Below are 20,414 nucleotides of genomic sequence, written 5' to 3'. Positions count from 1 at the left end.
GTGCAGCTGAGGAAAATTAGTTCTGTAGAACTGGAGTATCACACTTATCCAAAGCAAAGTAGATTGGAAGAAGGGAGGTAAGTGCAAAAGCATTGTGCATTATAAATACCCACTGACACCTTTCACGTTTAGTCCATTTTTTATTCCCACCCAGGAGAAGGCAAATTTAAAGAGACCTATTGTTCCTACTATTGATCACTGTTGCTCTAAGCCTTCAAATAAATAACAAAAAAATCCCAACCCATAATGAATGAAAAACCCAAGACATTACGCAAAAAAGATTTTTGTATTGACCAGCTCTGTAGCTTCCTTCCCTCACTAACCAAATACATCTCCACATGTTTCCCAATTCACTTCCTTATTTCCAAGGCTTGCTAGGGCTTTCTGGCTGATTTTTCAGAAACACCTACCTACTCATATGCTCCCTGTCCCTCTTGCATAATCCCCTGGCTAACAAGCAATTTTTAGCTTCCATCTACAGAGAAAAAATGAGATACACTCATCTTCTTTTGGTCTTTCCTTAGATGAAGTCAAGGTATTGGTCCCAAAAATGGCACAGAAAGGATTTCACCATGGAATTTGCTACAAAACATTAACTTTGCAACAGATGAGCAACTGATTCATATAAACTCCTGTTAGGCAATCTGCCTGATCTTAATGAGGTTTGGGGGCAGAATTTCGACTCCTAAAACCAGGACACTTTTATAAAGCTGCACCCACACATTATTCTCAATTGTATTCAATTACAGGCAGAAATACTGTCCTGGGCTTTGATCTTTGATCTCATCATGTATCAGCAGTACGTGGGTAAGAAACTATGAATATAAAACCATACATACTGTAACTAAATGTACTAAATGTACTAAAAAGATACTGCGAGGCATGTCTGAAACAATGATACACCCATGATTTTGCAGAGGCCTTATGCAGATGACTTTCAGACTAGAAGGACATCAAAAGCCAGAGGGATAAAAGTGAATATTGCTACATTCAACCCAAACACTCATTTTAGCAGTTACATTCCATTGGCTTGAAACATTAATAGTATCAACCAACATACCCTTGACTATCTCACTGAGATGGCTCTTGCATCTCTTTACCTAGTTTTGACTTTCTTATTGAGACACCATCTCATCATTGCTGGTAAGGCATTCTAAATCATCTAGACAAGCTTTTTCTGTTTTTCAGCAGCCTAACTGATCTCAAATCCCAGCACAAATCTTCTTAATTTCTCCATAATATAATGTATTATTTAATTTTGAAATAGATACCTAACTGAATGGAGCTTCTTGAAGTATGTTTTTAACTAAGATACATTAACTATATTATTGTTATATTCTCCGTTAATATTCCATAAAATAAACCTTTTATTTTAGAAAAACATACATACATTAGTACAATGTGTACTGATCCTGTTCCACTGACTAAAATGAGGTATATAAACAGTATACAACCTCAATACGTGTCACTGACACATTGCATACAAACCTGTTACAGCCTTCAAAGGGTTAAATTTGATAGTACTTCCCTATAGTTTCTTAAAAATAACTAACAGTGGTTTGCTATGAGGGTACAATTGAGACTTAAATCCAAACTGCCTAATTTCTGTGTTTGCATCTCAGGTTTCAGTCATATAATCATGATTTAAACAATTAGTTTCAACAAGTAACCCAAGCTAACAGTCTGCTCTTATCATTCCAACCTTAGGCCTTTAGCTGTGTATAAAACATGTAATTTCAAATAGCACTTGAACATACATTGTATATAATATTCAAATAGTATTTGAAATTACATTAAAAAACACATTTAAAATGTAAAGCTAGAGAGAGCCATCTACAGTATATAAGGTGAAAGGAGGATCTGTGAAACTTTGATGGAGAAGTGCCATATCAATTTAAAAACATTTGGGAGTCTTCCAGTATGGAAAAGACAAAGCTCTTACCGTTTCCTTTGGAATTTGTGACTGGCTTTGTTCTGCATTCTAAAGGAAGTAAAAAAAATAAATAAGAACACGACTACATATGACATATACTATCTATCAGCAGGGGGATAAGCAAAGAGCTTTAATTCTGATGTGAAGTGGTAATGGCAAAATGAAGGGTGTTCGTCACAGCCCTGATTCAAATTTGTCTAAATAAGAGGTGAATAAAAATAACTTCCGGTGATCTTAGGCCAGTGCACCTGACTTTATCTGGTTGTGAGGGAGGTGGCTATCTGGCCAAGGAACAATCATAGCTGCTTGCGCCATTTTCTGGTTGGTGGAATGTTCTCATTCAGGGATGTTCTGCCCTGGCCTTTCCCTTCTGCTTTGAAGTTTTCAAAGAATGGCCTCAGCAATCCAGACAAACCTTTCCAAATACTTTAAACAAGTACCTATTTTTTAATACATTCATTCCCATTTTAACAAGGGATTCCCCTTTAAAGTGTGTTTGGATGAACCAGAACTACAGCACTGGGTCTGCATCTCAGGACAGAAGGTTGCTTTCAGTCCACTACAGACGGGACCCTCCTGTACCTTGCACTCCTCACCTGCGTCTCAGGGCACACAAGGCAAACATACATCACTGGAAAACCTTCTGCACCCCTGAACCAATTCTGGAAACACACATAAGGAACTATTACTCTCCCAAGCCCATGTCCACCCATATTAAAAGCCCTTTGAGCACCCAGGATCCACTTTGCTGCTGGCTGGATGATTATGGCTAACCAGCTATGTCCACTCAGCTGGGCCAAAATGAAATGCTAGGGATTACTGGACTTTTTTGCTTTGGGCTGTTTTGCAGGAGATTCAAATGATTGAGCACAAAAATGCAGTGGCAACGTAGTAACACAGACATCAAATGATTGAGCACAAAAATGCAGTGGCAAAGTAGTAACACAAACATCCAGTTAGCTTTAACCTGCACCCAACAACCAATAAAACAATGAAGGAGCCAGCTACCAGGAACATGTAAAGGACCTGCATGTACCAATGGGCATATTAACTTGTAGGGTACAGGAGACTAACTCTGCCAGCCAGTCTCTGCTGATACTGAAAATTCAGCTCAAAAGCTAAACAACCCAAGTCAATCCTTCAATGGATTCACATAGTCAGTAGCAGGGTCTAAGAAAATCCTTCACAGCAAGTTGCGCTTGGTTATATGAGGTAACCACCGTATAATAGGAGCTCTACTTAACCAGAGTTATCCCCAACCCCTTTCACAAAGGAAGGGGGCAGGGATGGAAGATTTTTAAGAGACAATCTGCCTCTCCCACTGATGTGGACAAGCCTTAATATATTACCTATCTGGCATTAGGTAATTCTGGGAGCAATAAAATGCCTGGTATTCTGGAGAAGCATTATCATTCTTCCAGATCTTACTGGCTAGAAAAGTTAACTCCTGCCAATTTGATTTTATTCCCTGCTTCCACTTTTACCATGATCCGCTGCGCTGGATGATGGCTCTTCATCATACACACACCCCCTAACCTGACCACACAAGCTACAAAGATCCCATACTATCCTAAATGGACTCAGCTTAACATTCCTGTGAATTTTAGATACGGCTACACATTTTCATAGGTCCTTTCCAGACAGTAATGGCAACATACATCAAAGACATTAAACTCCACAACTCTCCTGAAAGTTTAATATCTTCATTTTACTTATAAAGAAACTGAAGGATAAGTAACTTTTCAAAAGTCATTCAACAAGCCATAACCCAAACATAAAATCTAAACACCTCTTTTATTAGGATTACTATCTGTACAAATGTTGGCAAATATAAAATGGTTTTAATACTGAGTGCTTCTCAGCAAGCAACAGCAAGTCCTGCCCTTTATGAGATGGATAATATCAAATAACATGATTTTAAGCATACGGTTTTTGAGACACATCTTGTTCAGTTAATATTTAAAGCATACAAATGTAGAAAATATGACAGAAATAGGGAAGGATGCAAAGACAAATTGTTCCTAAGTGACCAAAGAAGGTTTACACATGAAAAAGATGAACTGACATGATTTCAGATCATTCCCCTCCTCCTTCAATATTTTTTTTTTTTGTACATAAAGCTAGTAAAAGACAATGATAGGAGCTGTTTGAAAATACTTTTTTTTCCTTTTAAGATTATTTCTTACCAGAGAAGAAAGAACAGCCCTTATGATGGGTTTTAGTTCAACAGCTTCCCCAGCAATTCTGCTCCTGCTCTTTGACAGCTGTCAGCAGAGCTCACCTAACATTTCTTCATGTCAAAATGCAAACAAACAAATCCTTATGCAACAGAGGATCATCACACACATGTATTGTCAGATCCTCACAATATCATTTGTTCAACTGGAGTTACAGAAACGTACACCAGTTCAGATCTGATCTCTGACTACATAGCGCAGAGCCCACCTACTACCTGACACAGCCACAATGAGATCTGGCTTCCCTACATTGGTGCTTGCCAAAATAGCTGAGAGAGTATCACCTGAGCAGCAACAAGGAGGCTACTGAGGTTGAACTCATTTAAAGGGGCTGATTTGCTGTTATTTTTAAAACTACATCAAGTATTACTATTAAATCTCTGCATTACTCACATCATATCTTTGTTTACAATTAAACAAAATATCGTGTTAAATTATGCATTATAACTTCCTCATTTTACTAGAGAAATAATATACACAAAATAAAGACATTTTCTTCCTTCTAAGTTTATTTAGAAAACTTAAAAAGCATTTTCATTCACCTTTATGTAAGATAGCAATACTGTGAAAATTACATCATAGGATCTTATAAACAGATTGCTTTCACAGTTCCAGTAATAAGGTAGGGCAAATATGATTTCAAATTGTTAATTTCTCTTCATTTTATCACAACTTTCACTTCAGTACCTGAAGTCATGTTCCAAGAATATTAAGGTAAAAGTGTGGTTCATTTGTAACCTTCCCTGCCACTTTGACTTCCTAGGTTTAATTGTAGTTTTGAAAAGTAAAAGGCTAACGTTCAACATCTTGAAATGGCCAAACAAAAATACATTCTCTTTGCATTCAAAATAACACAAATCCAATAGAAAAATGAAGCAATCTATTCATCATACTTATATCTGTCACTTATATTTATCTATCTTCTCATGATAATGCAGCCAAATAAGATGTTTTTAGAGCTATATATAGCTATGATAATACAAATAATAAATAACTTCAATGGTTTAATTGAATACAGAACAAAGTAAGACTGCTACATTCACAGTCTACCTTTTCATAACAGAAATTATCTTGAATAATTATCAGAGAAATATCTGTATATACTATGCAAGTGGAGCAGGTACAGTATGAAACATCATTTTATTTCCATTTCATGTAAATTCCTCAGAAACATTTTCTGAATTACCCTGCTAAATTAATAACTGCAGGGTTTCCATTCCACAGAGATTGCATTTATATTCAAAAAAGGCTACTATTTCTTATATATTCCACTTTTTGATAGAAAGGCATTTACATATCCTGTTTTGGCATAGTATTATATGCTCTGAAATATTTAGTGAGCAGGTAGTGGGACAAATGGCAGGCTTTCAAACATAGATTTTTTGAAAGATATGAAATAATCTACTTGTCTGCATGCATCCAAATAAAGTCCATCCAATAGCTTCTTCTATAATAAACATTTTCACTCAAAATAAAACTCTCGCTTACACATTATTAACAAATACTTAATTCCAGTAGCAGATCTCAAGAGAATAAAAACCATTCATGTAAAGTGTTCTAAATAAAGCAAAATAGATGGGTTGTTTTAGGGTTTTTTTCTTATATTCAGTGCTGGCCACGTTTACTAGCAGGTGACAAGATCAAACCATTTGCTCATACTCATCTAAATCTCTTAGCTGGTCTCTATTTTACGCACCAGTTCCCTTGGATGGAATGTTTCTTCCTGTCGAAAAATCAGAAGGCTGACGGTCCCTCCCATCTTGGTGCTTCGCAGCAAGGACACTACTTCTTCTTGAGTTTTGCCTGTTAAATCAACTCCATTTACCTGTGACAAAGGAAATATTAGAAATTCATAAGACTCCAAACCAGGAAAAACAGTAGAAATTCATACTGAAAAATCATGTGAATCATATGGGGCAGTATTAAAAAAAAAAAACTCACTGAAGTAATTTGCTTATTGGCTCAGTACAGTTTCCATTTAATAGAACTAATTAAACACACCTTCTTTACATACGAATACAAATAAGAAGCAAGACAGCTATATTTCCCTCCTCTTTAGCAGCAATTCTATACTGCAGTGTACTCTAAACCTAACTAATTTAATCTACCAGTATTTTTTACAAGAATTTCTCACAAAAATTCTTTGGTAAAATCAATGTGTGATCCAAAATTGGTCTTGTTTCCACATGCCTTGGTGTTACACATATCTTCCAAATACATCTTGCACAATAAGTTCTGTCAAAAGTAGAAAACAATTTTTTCCCCAAAATAACTTTGGAGCAGTTACTCTTTATTTTGCCTTTGTTCAGTCATCCAACTGCTTGGCCTCCACATACCATGTACCAGTACAGACAGGAAGGGAATACATACAAGCAGATTTCCCACTCTATCAGCTAACTTGAGTAAAGGAGAAGCCAGAGAAAGGCTATTATCAAGCTTGCCTGTTCAAAAACATTTTGGAAATGTAAGTCAAATCAGCTAACTGTCAAGCAAGTGACCATGGCACTCTGAAGAAGTCAGCAAACCATCTTCTTCCTTCCCCTCGTAAGAGATCACAGCTCACACAGTTGAGATGCCATAGCTGTTGTCTTAAATGCTTCTCCAACCTCTTCAACCCAAGTCATCTGGGTAACCTTGAATTACAGTAATTACGGAGGGCAATCCTCCAGCAACAATTCAAGCTGACTTTGCCAATTTTGCAGTAAAGTGAAGTTAGGGCTCTGAGAGGCAGTTACAGTCTCAGCTGTACCTCCAGTGTCATTTGGTTTAGGGATGCTAATGAAGAGCTGTGGGTGGTAACATCTTCTATCACTCCAGCTAGATGTGCAGGAAGATGTCCGCTGTGCGCCTGTCTAAGAGAAATTTAACTCCCTTGAGGATATCCTCCCTTCAGGAGGGAACTGGCCTTGATTCTCTGTAGCACTACCCTCCTCTTAGCTTGCCCCTTTCAGTTAATTCACTAAAACTTTCCAGGGTATTGTCTTCCACACTTGGCAACATCTTCAATAATTTCTGGTCTGCCACTCCATGCTGATTTAATGCCACTTATTAGGTAATAATCACTTTGCTTCAACTTATTCCTAAACAGCAGTGCAAGACTATGACACTATATTCACATAAGGACATGTAAGCTCATGTTTTCATAGTATGGCTGGTCCAGCTCTTAAAACAGTTATGTACTGAAAATGCACAGCCCTTGATCTCTAACCTAAAAAAAAAAAAAACAAAGCCAAAAAAAGGAAAAAAAAAAGAGGAGGGAAACATTTTCCTATAACACAAACTACTAAGAGCCTTTGGAAGTGAACTGGTGCGTGGGCTCATGCTAAAACACAGACAAACAACACGTAACACTTCATCACCTCAATTAATCGGTCTCCAGCTTTTAGTCTCCCATCTTGAATAGCTGCACCTCTCGGAAGGATGTTTTTCACATAAATTGGAGCAGAGCCACCAATAGGGACATCTCTTGAAGTGATGCTAAATCCCAAGCCTTCTGTACCTGCATAAAGAATGCAGAATATTACCTGTTAAAATCCACATTTTATATTCCACATTGTTTTTATCCAGCAGAATGTATGTATACCTCACTGATACAATCCATGAAAATACAGATATATATATATATACACACACATAAAAGATGTAAGAATTACTGCATGGCAAAAAAAGAAAAAAAAGGCATATATAGGAACGCTATAGCTGAAGCACTGAGTCTTGGCACAGGCAGCTCAGCAGGCCCTCCTTGCAACTTGCTGTTCTGACGATTCTGAAGTCATTGCCATATTTCCAACTTTCTATTTCAGATGAGCTGAGTGACAAGGAATCAGAACAAAGCATATCTGATATCCTATCACTGTCTTCCCTGTTGTCAATCTGGATCTCATCAAGATCCTTTTCTTTCTCTCTTGCAACTCTTTCAGCAATGTCAGTCAGATGACACTGCTGGCCATGGGGCTTTGTCAACTTACTTATGGACACCAGCAGGTGACAGACAGAACTGGAGCTCAGTGGTCTCATTGGTTCTGCTCTGAGGGACCTCAGGCTGTTTTCTGTCAACAGCTTCTCTGCCCCAGGGCTTCACTCCGGTTCTCCCCACCACCCAGGCAGGGAGCAGAGCCAGGCTGCCACTTCTGAGATGACTGACTACACTTGGCTAAGACTGACTGAAGCAAAACAGAGACATTTAAGATGGCTTGGAGAAATTCACAGAGGGGTCCAGTCAATATGGCAAATGAGACTTGCTCATATTTCAGAGAAACTATGCTCACAGCTGGTAATTGCAGTGTACCTTAGGACCCCACCAGCTCTGAGATTCACAAGCTGAGAGGACAAACAGAAGCCTTTCACCTTTGAAGTTCTGTGTTGAAAGACTCCCCCCGCCCCCTCCCCAACACTGCACATCAAGTCTATTCAGGACACTTAATCCAGCATGAAACCAGACAGCTATTCAGTGGAGAGCATCCCTGACAGAGTGTCAGCATCTACAACTTCCATTTGAAACATCTCAGAGGCTGTCAAGATATGTCTACAGTTCATGTTCACTAGGTAGGTATACGCATGCCCAACCTACATTTAAGCTGACCTACTAAGGCAACCTGCAGTTAGGGCTTGGCAATATCAGGTATGGTCCCTAAAAGCTGCATAACATATCCCTTTGTATAAAATCACAAGGACAGACAGAACCCAAACTTTTATGCAACAGTCCTCAGCTATAAGCCATGGGAAGCTGAACACAATCAGGTGAAAGACACATAACTATAGAACCATTTGAAGTTTGTATTGGGTTTGCGTGGCAAGGTTTTGGTAGCAGGGGGGCTGCCAGAGTGGCTTCTGTGAGAAGCTGCTAGAAGCTTCCACCATGTCCGACAGCACCAATGCCAGTCGGCTCTAAGACAGACCTGCTGCTGACCAAGGCCGAGCCCATCAGCAACGGTGGTAGCACCTCTGTGATAACACATTTAAGAAGGAGCTAAAACTGCTGTGCAACAGCAGCCAGAGGAGAGGATTGAGAATATGTGAGAGAACCAACTCTGCAGACACCAAGGTCAGTGAAGAAGGAGGGGGAGGAGGTGCTCCAGGTGCTGGAGCAGAGATTCCCCTGCAGTCCGTGGTGCAGCCCATGGTGAGGCAGGCTGTGCCCCTGCAGCCCTTGGAGGTTAATGGGGGAGCAGAGATCCACCTGCAGCCTGGGGAGGTTAACAGTGGAGCAGGTGGATGCCTGGAGAAGGCTGTGACCCCGTGGGAAGCCCAGGCTGGAGCAGGCTCCCAGCAGGACCTGTGGACCCGGGAAGAGAGGAGCCCATGCTGGAGCAGGTTTGCTGGCAGGACTTGTGACCCCGTGGGGGACCCACACTAGAGCAGTCTGTTCCTGAAGGACTATACCCCGTGGAAGGGACCCACACTGGAACAGTTCATGAGGAACTGCAGCCCCTGGGAAGGACCCACATTGGAGAAGTTTGTGGAGGACTGTCTCCTGTGGGTGGGACCCCACACTGGAGCACAGAAAGAGGGTGAGGAGGAAGGAGCGGCAGAGACAACATGTGATGAACTGACCACAACTCCCATTCCCTATTCCCCTGTGCTGCTCAGGGGGAGGAGGTAGGGAATTCAGAAGTAAAGATGAGCCCAGGAAGAAAAGAGGTGGAGGGAAGGTGTATTAAGATTTGGTTTTATTTCTCATTACCGTACTTTGATTTGATTGGCAATAAATTAAATTAATTTCCCTGAGTTGAGTCTATTCTGCCTGTGACAGTATTGGTGAGTGATCTCCCTGTTCTTATCTCAACCCATGAGCTTTTTGTTATATTTTCTTTTCCCTGTCCAGCTGAGGAGGGTGAGTGATAGAGCTGCCTGGTGGACACCTGGTGTCCAGTCAAGGTCAACCCACCACAAGATTAAAGCCTGAATTAATTTCTGTCTTACTGTTCTCCATGTTCATTTGCTAAGTCTTACTTTTTTACTGATCAGGTTGATATTCACATGTGAAAAGGAAGGAGGAGTCCAATATAGTCAACAGTAGTCCACATACAGATTTCCAAAATCTGCACTATTACAATTTGATTAAAATTTAGTACAATATATTTTATTATCAAGATGGTAATCATGTTAAGAGGTAAATTGACACAGGTGACAGAGCTGGGGTTGACATAACCTTTTAAAATCTTCATCTTGTAAGTCTTCATGTATACACAGCAAGTGCAGGCAGCTTGTATTGCTCAGGAAATTTAGATCAATTCCCCTAGGCTAACTATCATGAGACAACCTCTCTTTCTTCTGCAGCATTCAAGACAGCTGAAAAACTGACATTTGAATTTGAAAGTCTTCATCCACTTTCAGGCTGATATAAAATTTATCAGTGCTATTACACAGAGATGAAAAAAATATTAGATCTCATAACATCCATATTTTACTTTGGAGACCTCACAATTTTAATGATGCTTCAAATGTTCATAGAGCTCTAACTCCTTTCAACATGTGAAGATGATAGGTATAAGGCTTTTTTAAGTCACATCTCAGCTTTTTATGGAATTTATCCTTTTCTTATATTAAGGATTTGTGTTGAATACTGTACTCTTTGAGTACAGGTTTTGTCTGCTAAAATTTCTAAAGTAATATCAGAACATGACTGCACATCCAGGACAATATTTCATTATTAATAAACTTAATCCCCATAGCCTGATTACGGCATCATTACAGATGTCTGGTTCACACACTCCACTTTAAATCCCCACGGAAAAAACAGAAGTTGAAATGCTCACATTACAAATGCACACAGGATATAAATTTGGGACTGTGGCATTTTCTGCTGTCAAATATCCAGAAAGACTTTACCAAAGCCGGCAGAACGCCACAAATCCACACTGAGCCCAGATATTAGCAGAATAAAATTCTAATTACTTGCTTCTGTGGAAGGAAGGGGCCTCAAGTAGACTACATTTTGCTATGCTGCTTTGTACGGCTTTTCATGAGGCAGCTTTTGGGTGTCATTTTCCTTTTACCTTTTCTCTGCTTCATTTTACTATTCATGCACTATAGCTGTCCTTAGCTGTATAATACTGCTTCAAAAACTCCTGTGCTTATTATATACAAATTAGAAGTTCACAAGACTGGGAAATAAATGGACACATTCGACTGAGGACAAAACTAAATACAAATTCTGTGACTGGTTTGATTTTTTTTTTCTTTTTATACACATAACTGATTCAGTTATCTCTACTCCATGCATTTCAGCTCTCCTGTTGACAGAAATGCATATAAAATCTTACTATCTTCCTGCTGTTAAAATGTTTTCAGTTCTTAGGATATAAAACTGCATTATAATAATGAGGGAACTGTGCAAACATATTGTAGGCTCCTCTGATATCTCTGATTTATACTAATAATATGGGAGAAACTGGACACACATACAGGCAGAACCAGAACACAAGTAGAAAACAGAAAGAATTTCAATCTTTTTGAAAACATGGGGGTCATCCTACACAAAGCTAGGAGCTTTACTTTGCAAGGTCTAGATTATTTGAGCTGTGTTCAACTTAATCTCTTATAGATTTTAAAAAGAGAAAGGGTAGAAAATGTCTTCCTCCCTCTATAGCTGTCATCTCTGACAACAATCAAATTACACCAAATTATAATAACATTTAAAAATTACCCACTAATTTGTGTAATTCAAATTCTTAGGCTTCTTTGATAAATCAGCAGCTCTCTCGACAAGTTAGAGCTCCCCTTTTTTCTTGAATATGATGCTGAACACGCCTTCTAAGGTCACATTACCCTCAAGAGCTCAGCCAGCTCTAAGGTGAAAACAAAGTACTTTTAGGTGAATGAAAAGGGCAGTTACAATAGTAAAAGAACTATGTTGTACAAACAGAAGAGAGACAGATTTGATGCTTCAGTTGCCGTTTTGGAGGAAAAAAGTTGTAGTAGCATAAAGGCAGGGGGAGGAGAGGGAAGACCTCCATGTAATTTAATTAAATATATATTCAGAATGAACATCATCTTATTTGGACTCAGCCTGTTCATAAACTGACAGGATGGTAAAAAAATTCTTAAATCTTACTAAAGGTGGCTAGACTTTCTGTTCTCTCGCAGTGAAGAAGCATTTGATTTCTCACTAATGCTAGGATTATCTTCTCGATTGTGGAAAGACTGTGTCTGGCATAACACTCCTCATCCAGCACCAAGTGAAGGTCTAAATTCTCAGCAACAAAATGTGCTGCTGGGTAGAAACACAAGACAAAAAGAAAGCATCACCTCTGCACTGCTTCCAGTACTTTCATGCCCCTCTCAAAAGGACATTAGTTCAGAGACCCAATAAGGAACATCTGAAGGACCTACATTGTCAACTTCTTAAGATGCTTCTCTTACAGTTATCTTCCCTTTCAGGACTGCATGTAGAGCTAGAAGTAAATCATGCCTTTCTTTCTCCTCTAATTTAAGAAAATGCAGATGAGTTCACAGGTACTTCAGTGCAGATCTCCATAAATTTAAAAAAAAAAAAAAAAAGTCACTTCTAAAACAATGGAAAATGTTTGATAACCAGATAATTGGGCACCACCTGTGTTAGTACTTATGTAAGAGAAGCAGGGAACATTTCAGAACAACCTAAATATGGAAAATCCATGTGGGTGAACAGTCCTCAGATGGAATGAAGGATTGTTAAAGAAAAGTGCAGATTCTTCTGAAAGACAAGGAACACACTCTCCCCTTCCTAAAACAATAAGGGAGGTTGGTTACACATATAAACAGTTTGTGACACAAAATCACAAAAATTACAAAATAAAGTATCCCCACTTAATGAAAGTATTAGATTATAAAATGATCCAGAATAATGAGAGGGATAACATTACAATAAAACTAAGCAGAAGAGCCAAATGCTCTCTGACAATAATCAGAGCACTCTCCTTCCAAGCATTTCAAGTTCTGACTTTTTCACAGTAGACTGTTTCTTGAGATCCATGTACAGATGGGTGATTGCTGAAATAATTACCCTACTGTTTTATGTTAGAAAGCAGTTTTTATTACAGACTGGACCTCATACAAGAGCAAACAGCAAATATGTTCTCCTTACTGTAAGGGGCTTCATTAAACTCACATTTTAGATAAGTCCTGAAAAGTTATTTTACTGCTCCTAGTTTAAGCTCTGTATTTTCAGAATTTGTGTATGTGTAGTCAGGGTAACTGTACGTGCAAATGACTGCTTAGAAAGCTGACTACTCAGCTCTCTATAAAATAATTTCTGCAGCCACATGCACAAGCAAGACAAATTAATTGCATGCCCATTTTTATGTATTTGAGTGATTTGGAACAACATTTTTTTCTCCAAGCAAAGCTCAGACATCTCAATATCTTTGATCAACCTCATAGAAACATTCTTCCCTTTTTGCTACAGCCTGCTAAAAAATAGTGAGCAGAAGTGTTCTTAAAAAATGGAAAGATGAAATTTGATGCAGTTTATATTTCTTCAGTGGCTAATAACGCCCAAAAATTACTTGCTTTGCTTTTGAATCTCATTTCTCAAGGTCACTTAAGTAATTTAGGAATCTGCATGCTTCATTTCAAAAGTGACAAACAGCCCTACTGCATCTGAACAGGTATTCTAAAATCAGTCTAAGAGAACATACCACTTCAAAAGAAATTTTAAATAAAAATTTAGAATGTCAGTTCAAAGTCTGGCTCAAGAAACTGTGTGGGAAAACAGGAGAGTATGATGAAAAATGCATGTAAATCTGTACATTTCAGATACATGATGCAGGATATGTTACAGACAAGTTCAGGGTCCTGTCTTGCACACTCTGCTACATAAACCCAGGTCCATATATGTGCTTTACTCCATAGCAAATATGATGCCATTTTAAATCAGCATACTCCCAAACTATCCATGTCATTTTATTTGTGTCTCTAATGACTTCTTGCAGCAGGGTGTCACCATGTCACAACACTGAATGCCCAGTCACCTGGTGAGACTTGCAGGGTTTAAGCTCAGCTGTGTATGTAAGACAGAGCATTATTAACCGTAGAAGGGCAAGCAAGTCAAACAGGAATACAAGAAATTGTGAAGAGCAACAAGTCTCATAATCCTCCTCACATTTACAATTTAACCATTTTTGTCTGTTGCACTGCACAAAGGTGTCTCCCTCCTCTCACAACTCACCATCTCCTAAGACATCGCTGATACACACTTTCTGCAATGGACTTGGTGATTTCTACAGATTTCCTGCTGTAAGGTATCCTGCAGCTTTGTCACTGATTTCTTTCTCTTGAAGCTATACTATTTTGCAAGAGAGAAATATTCTTTGGGCCAAAAAGGAAGAGATGATCACAACTCCCAAGGCCAGTAGTTAAGTCACTCTCTGGAAGCAGGGAGATGTGGACTGAAGTCCTGATGCACTGAATAGTTCAGACAAAAAATAGCAAAATATTTGGTGGAACTAGGACTAACTTTAAAAAAAAAAAAAAAAAAGAGCTCAGTTTTGACATTTTACCTCAAGAATTATGTATTTAATTTAGCTAGAAAAATATGTAGTTATAGATGGACATGATCCGATGCAAATAAGCATTATACTTAAGGGCAATCAAATAAAATAAAGCTAATTGAAAGACTGACTACTTCAGGCTTGTCTTAGTACAGTAGTGTCAAAAGCAGTATATATGAAATCTGAGTAATACAATGTCCAATTGAAAAGCAGTCTTCTGAATGCTGTAGTGAGTATCAGGCTAAATTCTATGAGTTATTCTGTAGTCAAAGACTAAGCCTTAGAATAATTTGTTGTATAATTGGTTATTTATTATTTTTAAGTGCCGGACTAAATTCCTCTCAACTGCATTGGCTCAAACCCTTGCAGTCAAAGAAAAAACACTCCGGAATTGTCCTGGTGTACATGAGGTCAAAATCTCTCCAAACACTCTGGGTGTTATATCAGTGGTCTTATTTTCTCTATATATTAGTTGTAAAGAACTATTTTTATTTATTTATACTTACTGTGTAACAGCTTACACCAAAATATATATAAACATAGGCTCACTGTCATGTCTTGCACTATCTTAATTTGTGTGAGCTATTAAGCTAGACTGTTATACAGCCTTAATGGCATTAGAATATCAGCAATAACCCCTACATCTATATGCTAAAAGTTCAGGCCCTGACCTTTAAGGAAAGATAAACAGATATCCATTTTCATTTAGAAAAGCCAACAAACATTCTGCATTGACTGAAACATATGACTGACCTTCTCTTCTGACTTTATTAAACAGCTAAATCCTATGAAAGTTCAGGTTATTTTAAAATGCCAAAACAGCAATAAATATTAAGAAATCATAATTACAGAAGCACATACTGTAGGGTTATCTTACCATGTCATTTTATATAATAAAACTCATGCTATATATAGAAACACAGCTGTAATAAAAAGGTCTGTCTGCATTGAAAGAGTCAATTCTCATATACTACATCATTAACCAGAATGTACAGGTTAAATCGAAAGTGAATTTCCAGATGAAGACTTACATGCTTGCATGCCTTAATGCACCCCACAAGGAGTTTTTAATCTAATGATGGTAACTGGTGAAATAACTGCTGTCTGCTAGCTACAAAGAAAGCACATTTGTTAAGTATCTATAAAGCCTGTATTATTACAACATCCTTCATTAGAAATAATCAAAGACAATCAACATCCCTACTGCACTCATATTTATAACAAACTACTTGGGGGCATCCTTAAGTGCTTTGCTTCATTTGTTGCTCCACATGTATGTACTCAGAGTGATGAAATGAAAGCCAAAATGGGAAGACATGCCTCTTTCTACAGTGGATATTAATAAATGATCAACAGCAATGATAAAAAGGTATCCTCCCTTATGCACTTTTTTTTTTAAATATCACCATGCATAAAATACAGTACACTAAATAGTTTTTGTTTGTCTGTCTATAATCTGAGCTAGGTGCTATTTCTTCATAAGTAGTATTGTCACATAAGCAAACTGTCAGGAACAAATATCTCCTCTGACCTTCTGAAATATATTCTAGATATGGATTTCAAAGCTTTTACTAGTGTAAAAGCCATCAGACTTCTCTGGTGTAAACTAGATGTTAAAGAATCCTATAGATCACTTTCCATCAACAGGTAACATGCATCTCCTTCACTCTAAAACCATCGCATATATTGGTGCCAGCAAAGCTAAATTACATTGTGGAAGTGGGGAGAATATTTATGAAACAGTATCCAGTGCAAGATGACCAAAATGTAAACTCACATCACAGTAAAAGAATCCAAAACACATCAAAATTATACTCTTGAGTCTTACGAGCAGCCATAACGCCACATTTGTTTCATGCAAAAATACTGGGTTCCCATATTCTATATTCATTTGTTGGTGCTTTTAAATTATATGAAATTTATATTTCCAATCCTGGCTATGAATTCTTTTATGGAATGTCCGAGTGATATTTCTACAGGCTTCCACAGACACAAAAAAACAGGTAAAAATCACTGTAGTGACTGAGAACATATTTGTAAGCACAGTGATTCCTTACTCAGCCAATAACAGTAAGTTTTTCCAAGCAGGCTGATCTGAGCTGATGGCCTAAAGAATTTCTTGAAGGAGCATCAACAACAGAAGCAAACTGTCAACTCAACCTTATGTCATCCAAGTTTGTAGAGCTTAAAATTCAGCAACCAGAAAGAAGCAATCTGGTGGTTCATGTGAAGTTCATAGAAAGGAAAGCATAATGATAATGTGACAAGTAGCCTGGTACCTGTGAAACTGTAAAATCTCTACCCTTCAATGCAGTCTTCAATCCCTTTTGATAAAAAGACTCATTATAAAAATTATTAACACTAAGCACATACAATATCCTAAGGGGAATGTACTGTGAGTTCACAGAGAATACCGTCATATAGGTAAACTTTTTGCTGTGTAATGTAAACCCTATTCTTGCTGCTAGAGATCAAATTATATCTAACCTTAAACATGCTAATTTTAATTCCATAAAGCTTACAGCATGTATAATCCTTTTAAAAAATCATTTCCCAAGAGCTAAAAAATACTTGCATCTAAATGTCATTTTATTATACTTCGAACTATCTTAAAAGCATCTAGATGGTAACTACACAAAAATACCAGATTTTCTCACTTAAGGACATTTAACACGTAATAAAAATTCCACGGATGTAGCAATGCATCTACATGTGCACATATAACACAGATGTTGAGATAAGCACGCACGCCTTTCTCCTCTGCCCTTAAATAGTCTCTCACCCCATTCAAATTACATTAGCATAAGGACCACGATAGGAAATATCACATTACATCTCAACCATTTAAACAAAGACTTTCATATCCCAGTGGAATAAAGAAAAGCTTTAGCTGGAAATTAGAAAGTCCGATTTACCAACTGGATCCAACACACTCTTAAAAATCTAACAGCAAAACCACAGTTACTCAATTTGAAAAGTCATGATAACTGTAAAGTACAAAATATGGGCCATTTCAGCTTATTTACTTATATTAAATAGCTCACACTCCCTGGGTCTTGGCCAACAGAATTTCTAGCACTTACTGCATTCTATTAGTTGAGAAACAGAAAACAATGTTGAATCACTCTTCAAAACACCCTTTTGCAAACACGCTGCACACACCGAATGCACAGCTGGACTCCTAGGTGTGTTATCAGGGACAACTCAGCCCCTTGGCTTCAAAAATCAACCCATCACATCCCCCATGCTACTGCAAGCTGTCCTGCCCAATATAATGGCATTGACACATGTACATACACATACTACGCACACATACCTCATGCTACATGGGGAGCGCACTAGTGCCTTACCTTTCCTCAGCTGTATACTGAGCCTCTTGCCTATCTTTTTGGTGTTATACCCACTGTTTGCAGTGGAGGTGAGAACTTTCTGAGGTGATGGTACCAGGCCCGAGGGTGGTTTCCCTGATGAATTCACACTATGAGGTAGCTGCGAGTAGGAGTCTGTCTGATCGGACTGGTTACCCGCTCGAGACATTCTTTGTAACGTGTGAAGTCCAGAATTGTTAATACTTTTTCCATCAGCATACTGGGAATCAGAGCTGAACCGGCTGGAGTAGTACATGTTCTTCTCACTTTGGGACAACTGTTCATACTGCTCTTTATTTGCCGCAGGGACTACATGGAACCAAATGAACGGTGTACGCATGGCTTGGCGAAACATATGCTGTGCTCTAGGTTTCAAAATGAACAGAAAATTGGCAAATTAGGACTGGCAGACTATAAGACATTATAAGCATAATTACTAATGTTAATTAAGCAACATGAGCTGACAGACACATTGCATTCAAGCATAAAGCATATAACTTGAATTTGTTCACTAGTTTACTTGGTCTGCTTTTTGCAAAGGTTTATTGCCTTAGGGCAACACAATGGTTAAATATGCTTAACAACTAACGTATCAAATACTGGATTCAGAAAAGCAAAAATTTTAACCACGGTCTTGAAATGCAGACAGTTCTATGGCAGGACTGCAGTGTCCTTTTGTTTTGAACCTTGCTAATTGCAGTAATTGTGATAACAGTAATCACAGTGACAACAGAATTATTAGAATGAAAATTACACTTCATTCAAAGACTATGTATTTCCATCATTTACTGAGAGTATATGTGATCTTTCAAAAAGTCCAGTTTACACTTTACATTTTGTAAGTTAGCAGTCTTTCAGAACATTAAGAAATAGGAAAAAAATGCTTAATACTGCACAGACAAACATTGGGCTCTAGGTCACGATCCAAAGCACACTAAGCCAACAAGTCTCTCCACAGACTTAACAAATTGTGATCAGAACCATAGAACAAGCAGAGACAAGCTGCTTTCAACCATATGGTACAGGGTCGTGTTCCAATGCAGATTAGAGTCAAAGAAATAAAAAACACATTTCAAATGTATATTAAGTATAGGACAATCAGAATAAATTATATTCCTTTGGCCCTCAACACGTTAGGGTTTTCAGAACAATAGTATCATCTTTGAAATCACTTATTTTCTGCCTACCTCTTTCTGCTTTCTCTTTCAATTATCTGTGTGTCAACTACAATCTGATTTCACTTTCAAAAGTCCTTCTGATTCACTATTTTGAGATTCTACCAAGTCCAGGTGTCCGCTGAGCAAATATTTATGATCTTTCAAACTTCTCCAGGAAGTTTCTGCACATACCTTTAGTTCTCACACATACAAAGCCATAAATATTTTTAAAATGTTAAAAATAAAGTCTCCATGCTGTCCCCTTATATTGATGCATTGCAAGTGTAAGAGCACAAGTCATATGAGAATTTCAGGATAAACAATTTACCGATGCAAGAAGAAAAAATCTGTAATGTGCAAAAACAATTAAATGAGAAGTGCGTATGTTCTGAAGACAGCAATTATCCTGAATTTTTTGTAGTTTCGCTAATTAAAAAACACTAATGCCCCTTAGTGTATCTTTTCTTTATTAGAAAGGCAAGCTTAGACAATTTTTTCTTCCTCAAATTACTGCAAGGTGCAGTGTTAAAGATTGAATAATGCAATGTAACGTGTGGTAAGTACACTTACTGTTCAAATCTCCTATTCCGAAGGTCTCCATCATTAATCCTGACAATACAATCATTCTCACGGAAAAGGTTTTCTTGTTCAGCTTTTCCACCCTTCTCCAATCGTTTTACCAGCAGCCCCAGGGTTCTGGAACATTAAGATTACAAATGATTACTGTTCGAACAATTTGCAGCATACAAAATCCTACTGATTTAATATTTTATCGTAATTACTGTAGAAACTAAATTTTAAACCATCTTTACCTTGAAGTAGGATACTATAGTTTCAAATCCTTTATAAACATTACCTGAATTATTATCCCTTAACCATGAAACAAAAAGCCTCGGTGAATCAAGCATGTCATTTAAAAGTAAGAACGAACAGGCAGTGTGATGACAGCATGTCCATTCTTGCAAAAGGTCTAGATTTCTGAGCAGTAAAAGCTCCAAGAAGCACCATACATCTTACAACTAGCATCTTTTTTGCTAGTTAACTGAAGTTGAACAATTTCAACTTAAAATTTGAATTTCTGAATTAGCGGAGAATACCACAGCCATCACTACTGCTTCTGTGCAAGTGAAATGTGGGGTTATCTCACATAATAAGCAGCCTATAATGAAGGGATGGATAGAGGATTCAGGAACTTCATGGGAACCAAATGCTTTTATTTTTAAACCTTAACTTTTTTATTAAACAGC

The 20,414-nt window shown here is 37.8% G+C and overlaps 1 protein-coding gene across 16 annotated transcripts in view; it reads right to left on the bottom strand.

Annotated features, from left to right (window-relative positions):
• Nucleotides 1-20,414, bottom strand: part of PARD3 (par-3 family cell polarity regulator) — a 457,172-nt gene that overhangs the window by 192,262 nt on the left and 244,496 nt on the right. For 12 of the 16 annotated variants that reach the window (XR_012624146.1, XM_074832438.1, XM_074832496.1 and 9 more), the window contains 5 exons: nucleotides 19,738-19,863; nucleotides 17,993-18,375; nucleotides 7,530-7,669; nucleotides 5,867-5,995; nucleotides 1,943-1,981 (listed from right to left, as the gene is read on the bottom strand). Coding sequence is in view for 15 of the 16 variants with exons in the window: in XM_074832438.1 (XP_074688539.1) it covers nucleotides 1,943-1,981; nucleotides 5,867-5,995; nucleotides 7,530-7,669; nucleotides 17,993-18,375; nucleotides 19,738-19,863 (817 nt within the window). In the remaining variant the exon portion in view is untranslated. The remainder of the gene's footprint in view (nucleotides 1-1,942; nucleotides 1,982-5,866; nucleotides 5,996-7,529; nucleotides 7,670-17,992; nucleotides 18,376-19,737; nucleotides 19,864-20,414) is intronic. The other 4 variants (XM_074832466.1, XM_074832564.1, XM_074832524.1 and 1 more) reach the window with 1 other exon arrangement.

The sequence above is a fragment of the Strix aluco genome, chromosome 1, assembly GCF_031877795.1.
Source record: "Strix aluco isolate bStrAlu1 chromosome 1, bStrAlu1.hap1, whole genome shotgun sequence".
Taxonomy (NCBI): Eukaryota; Metazoa; Chordata; class Aves; order Strigiformes; family Strigidae; genus Strix; species Strix aluco.
This window is presented reverse-complemented; position numbering and strand designations above follow the sequence as displayed.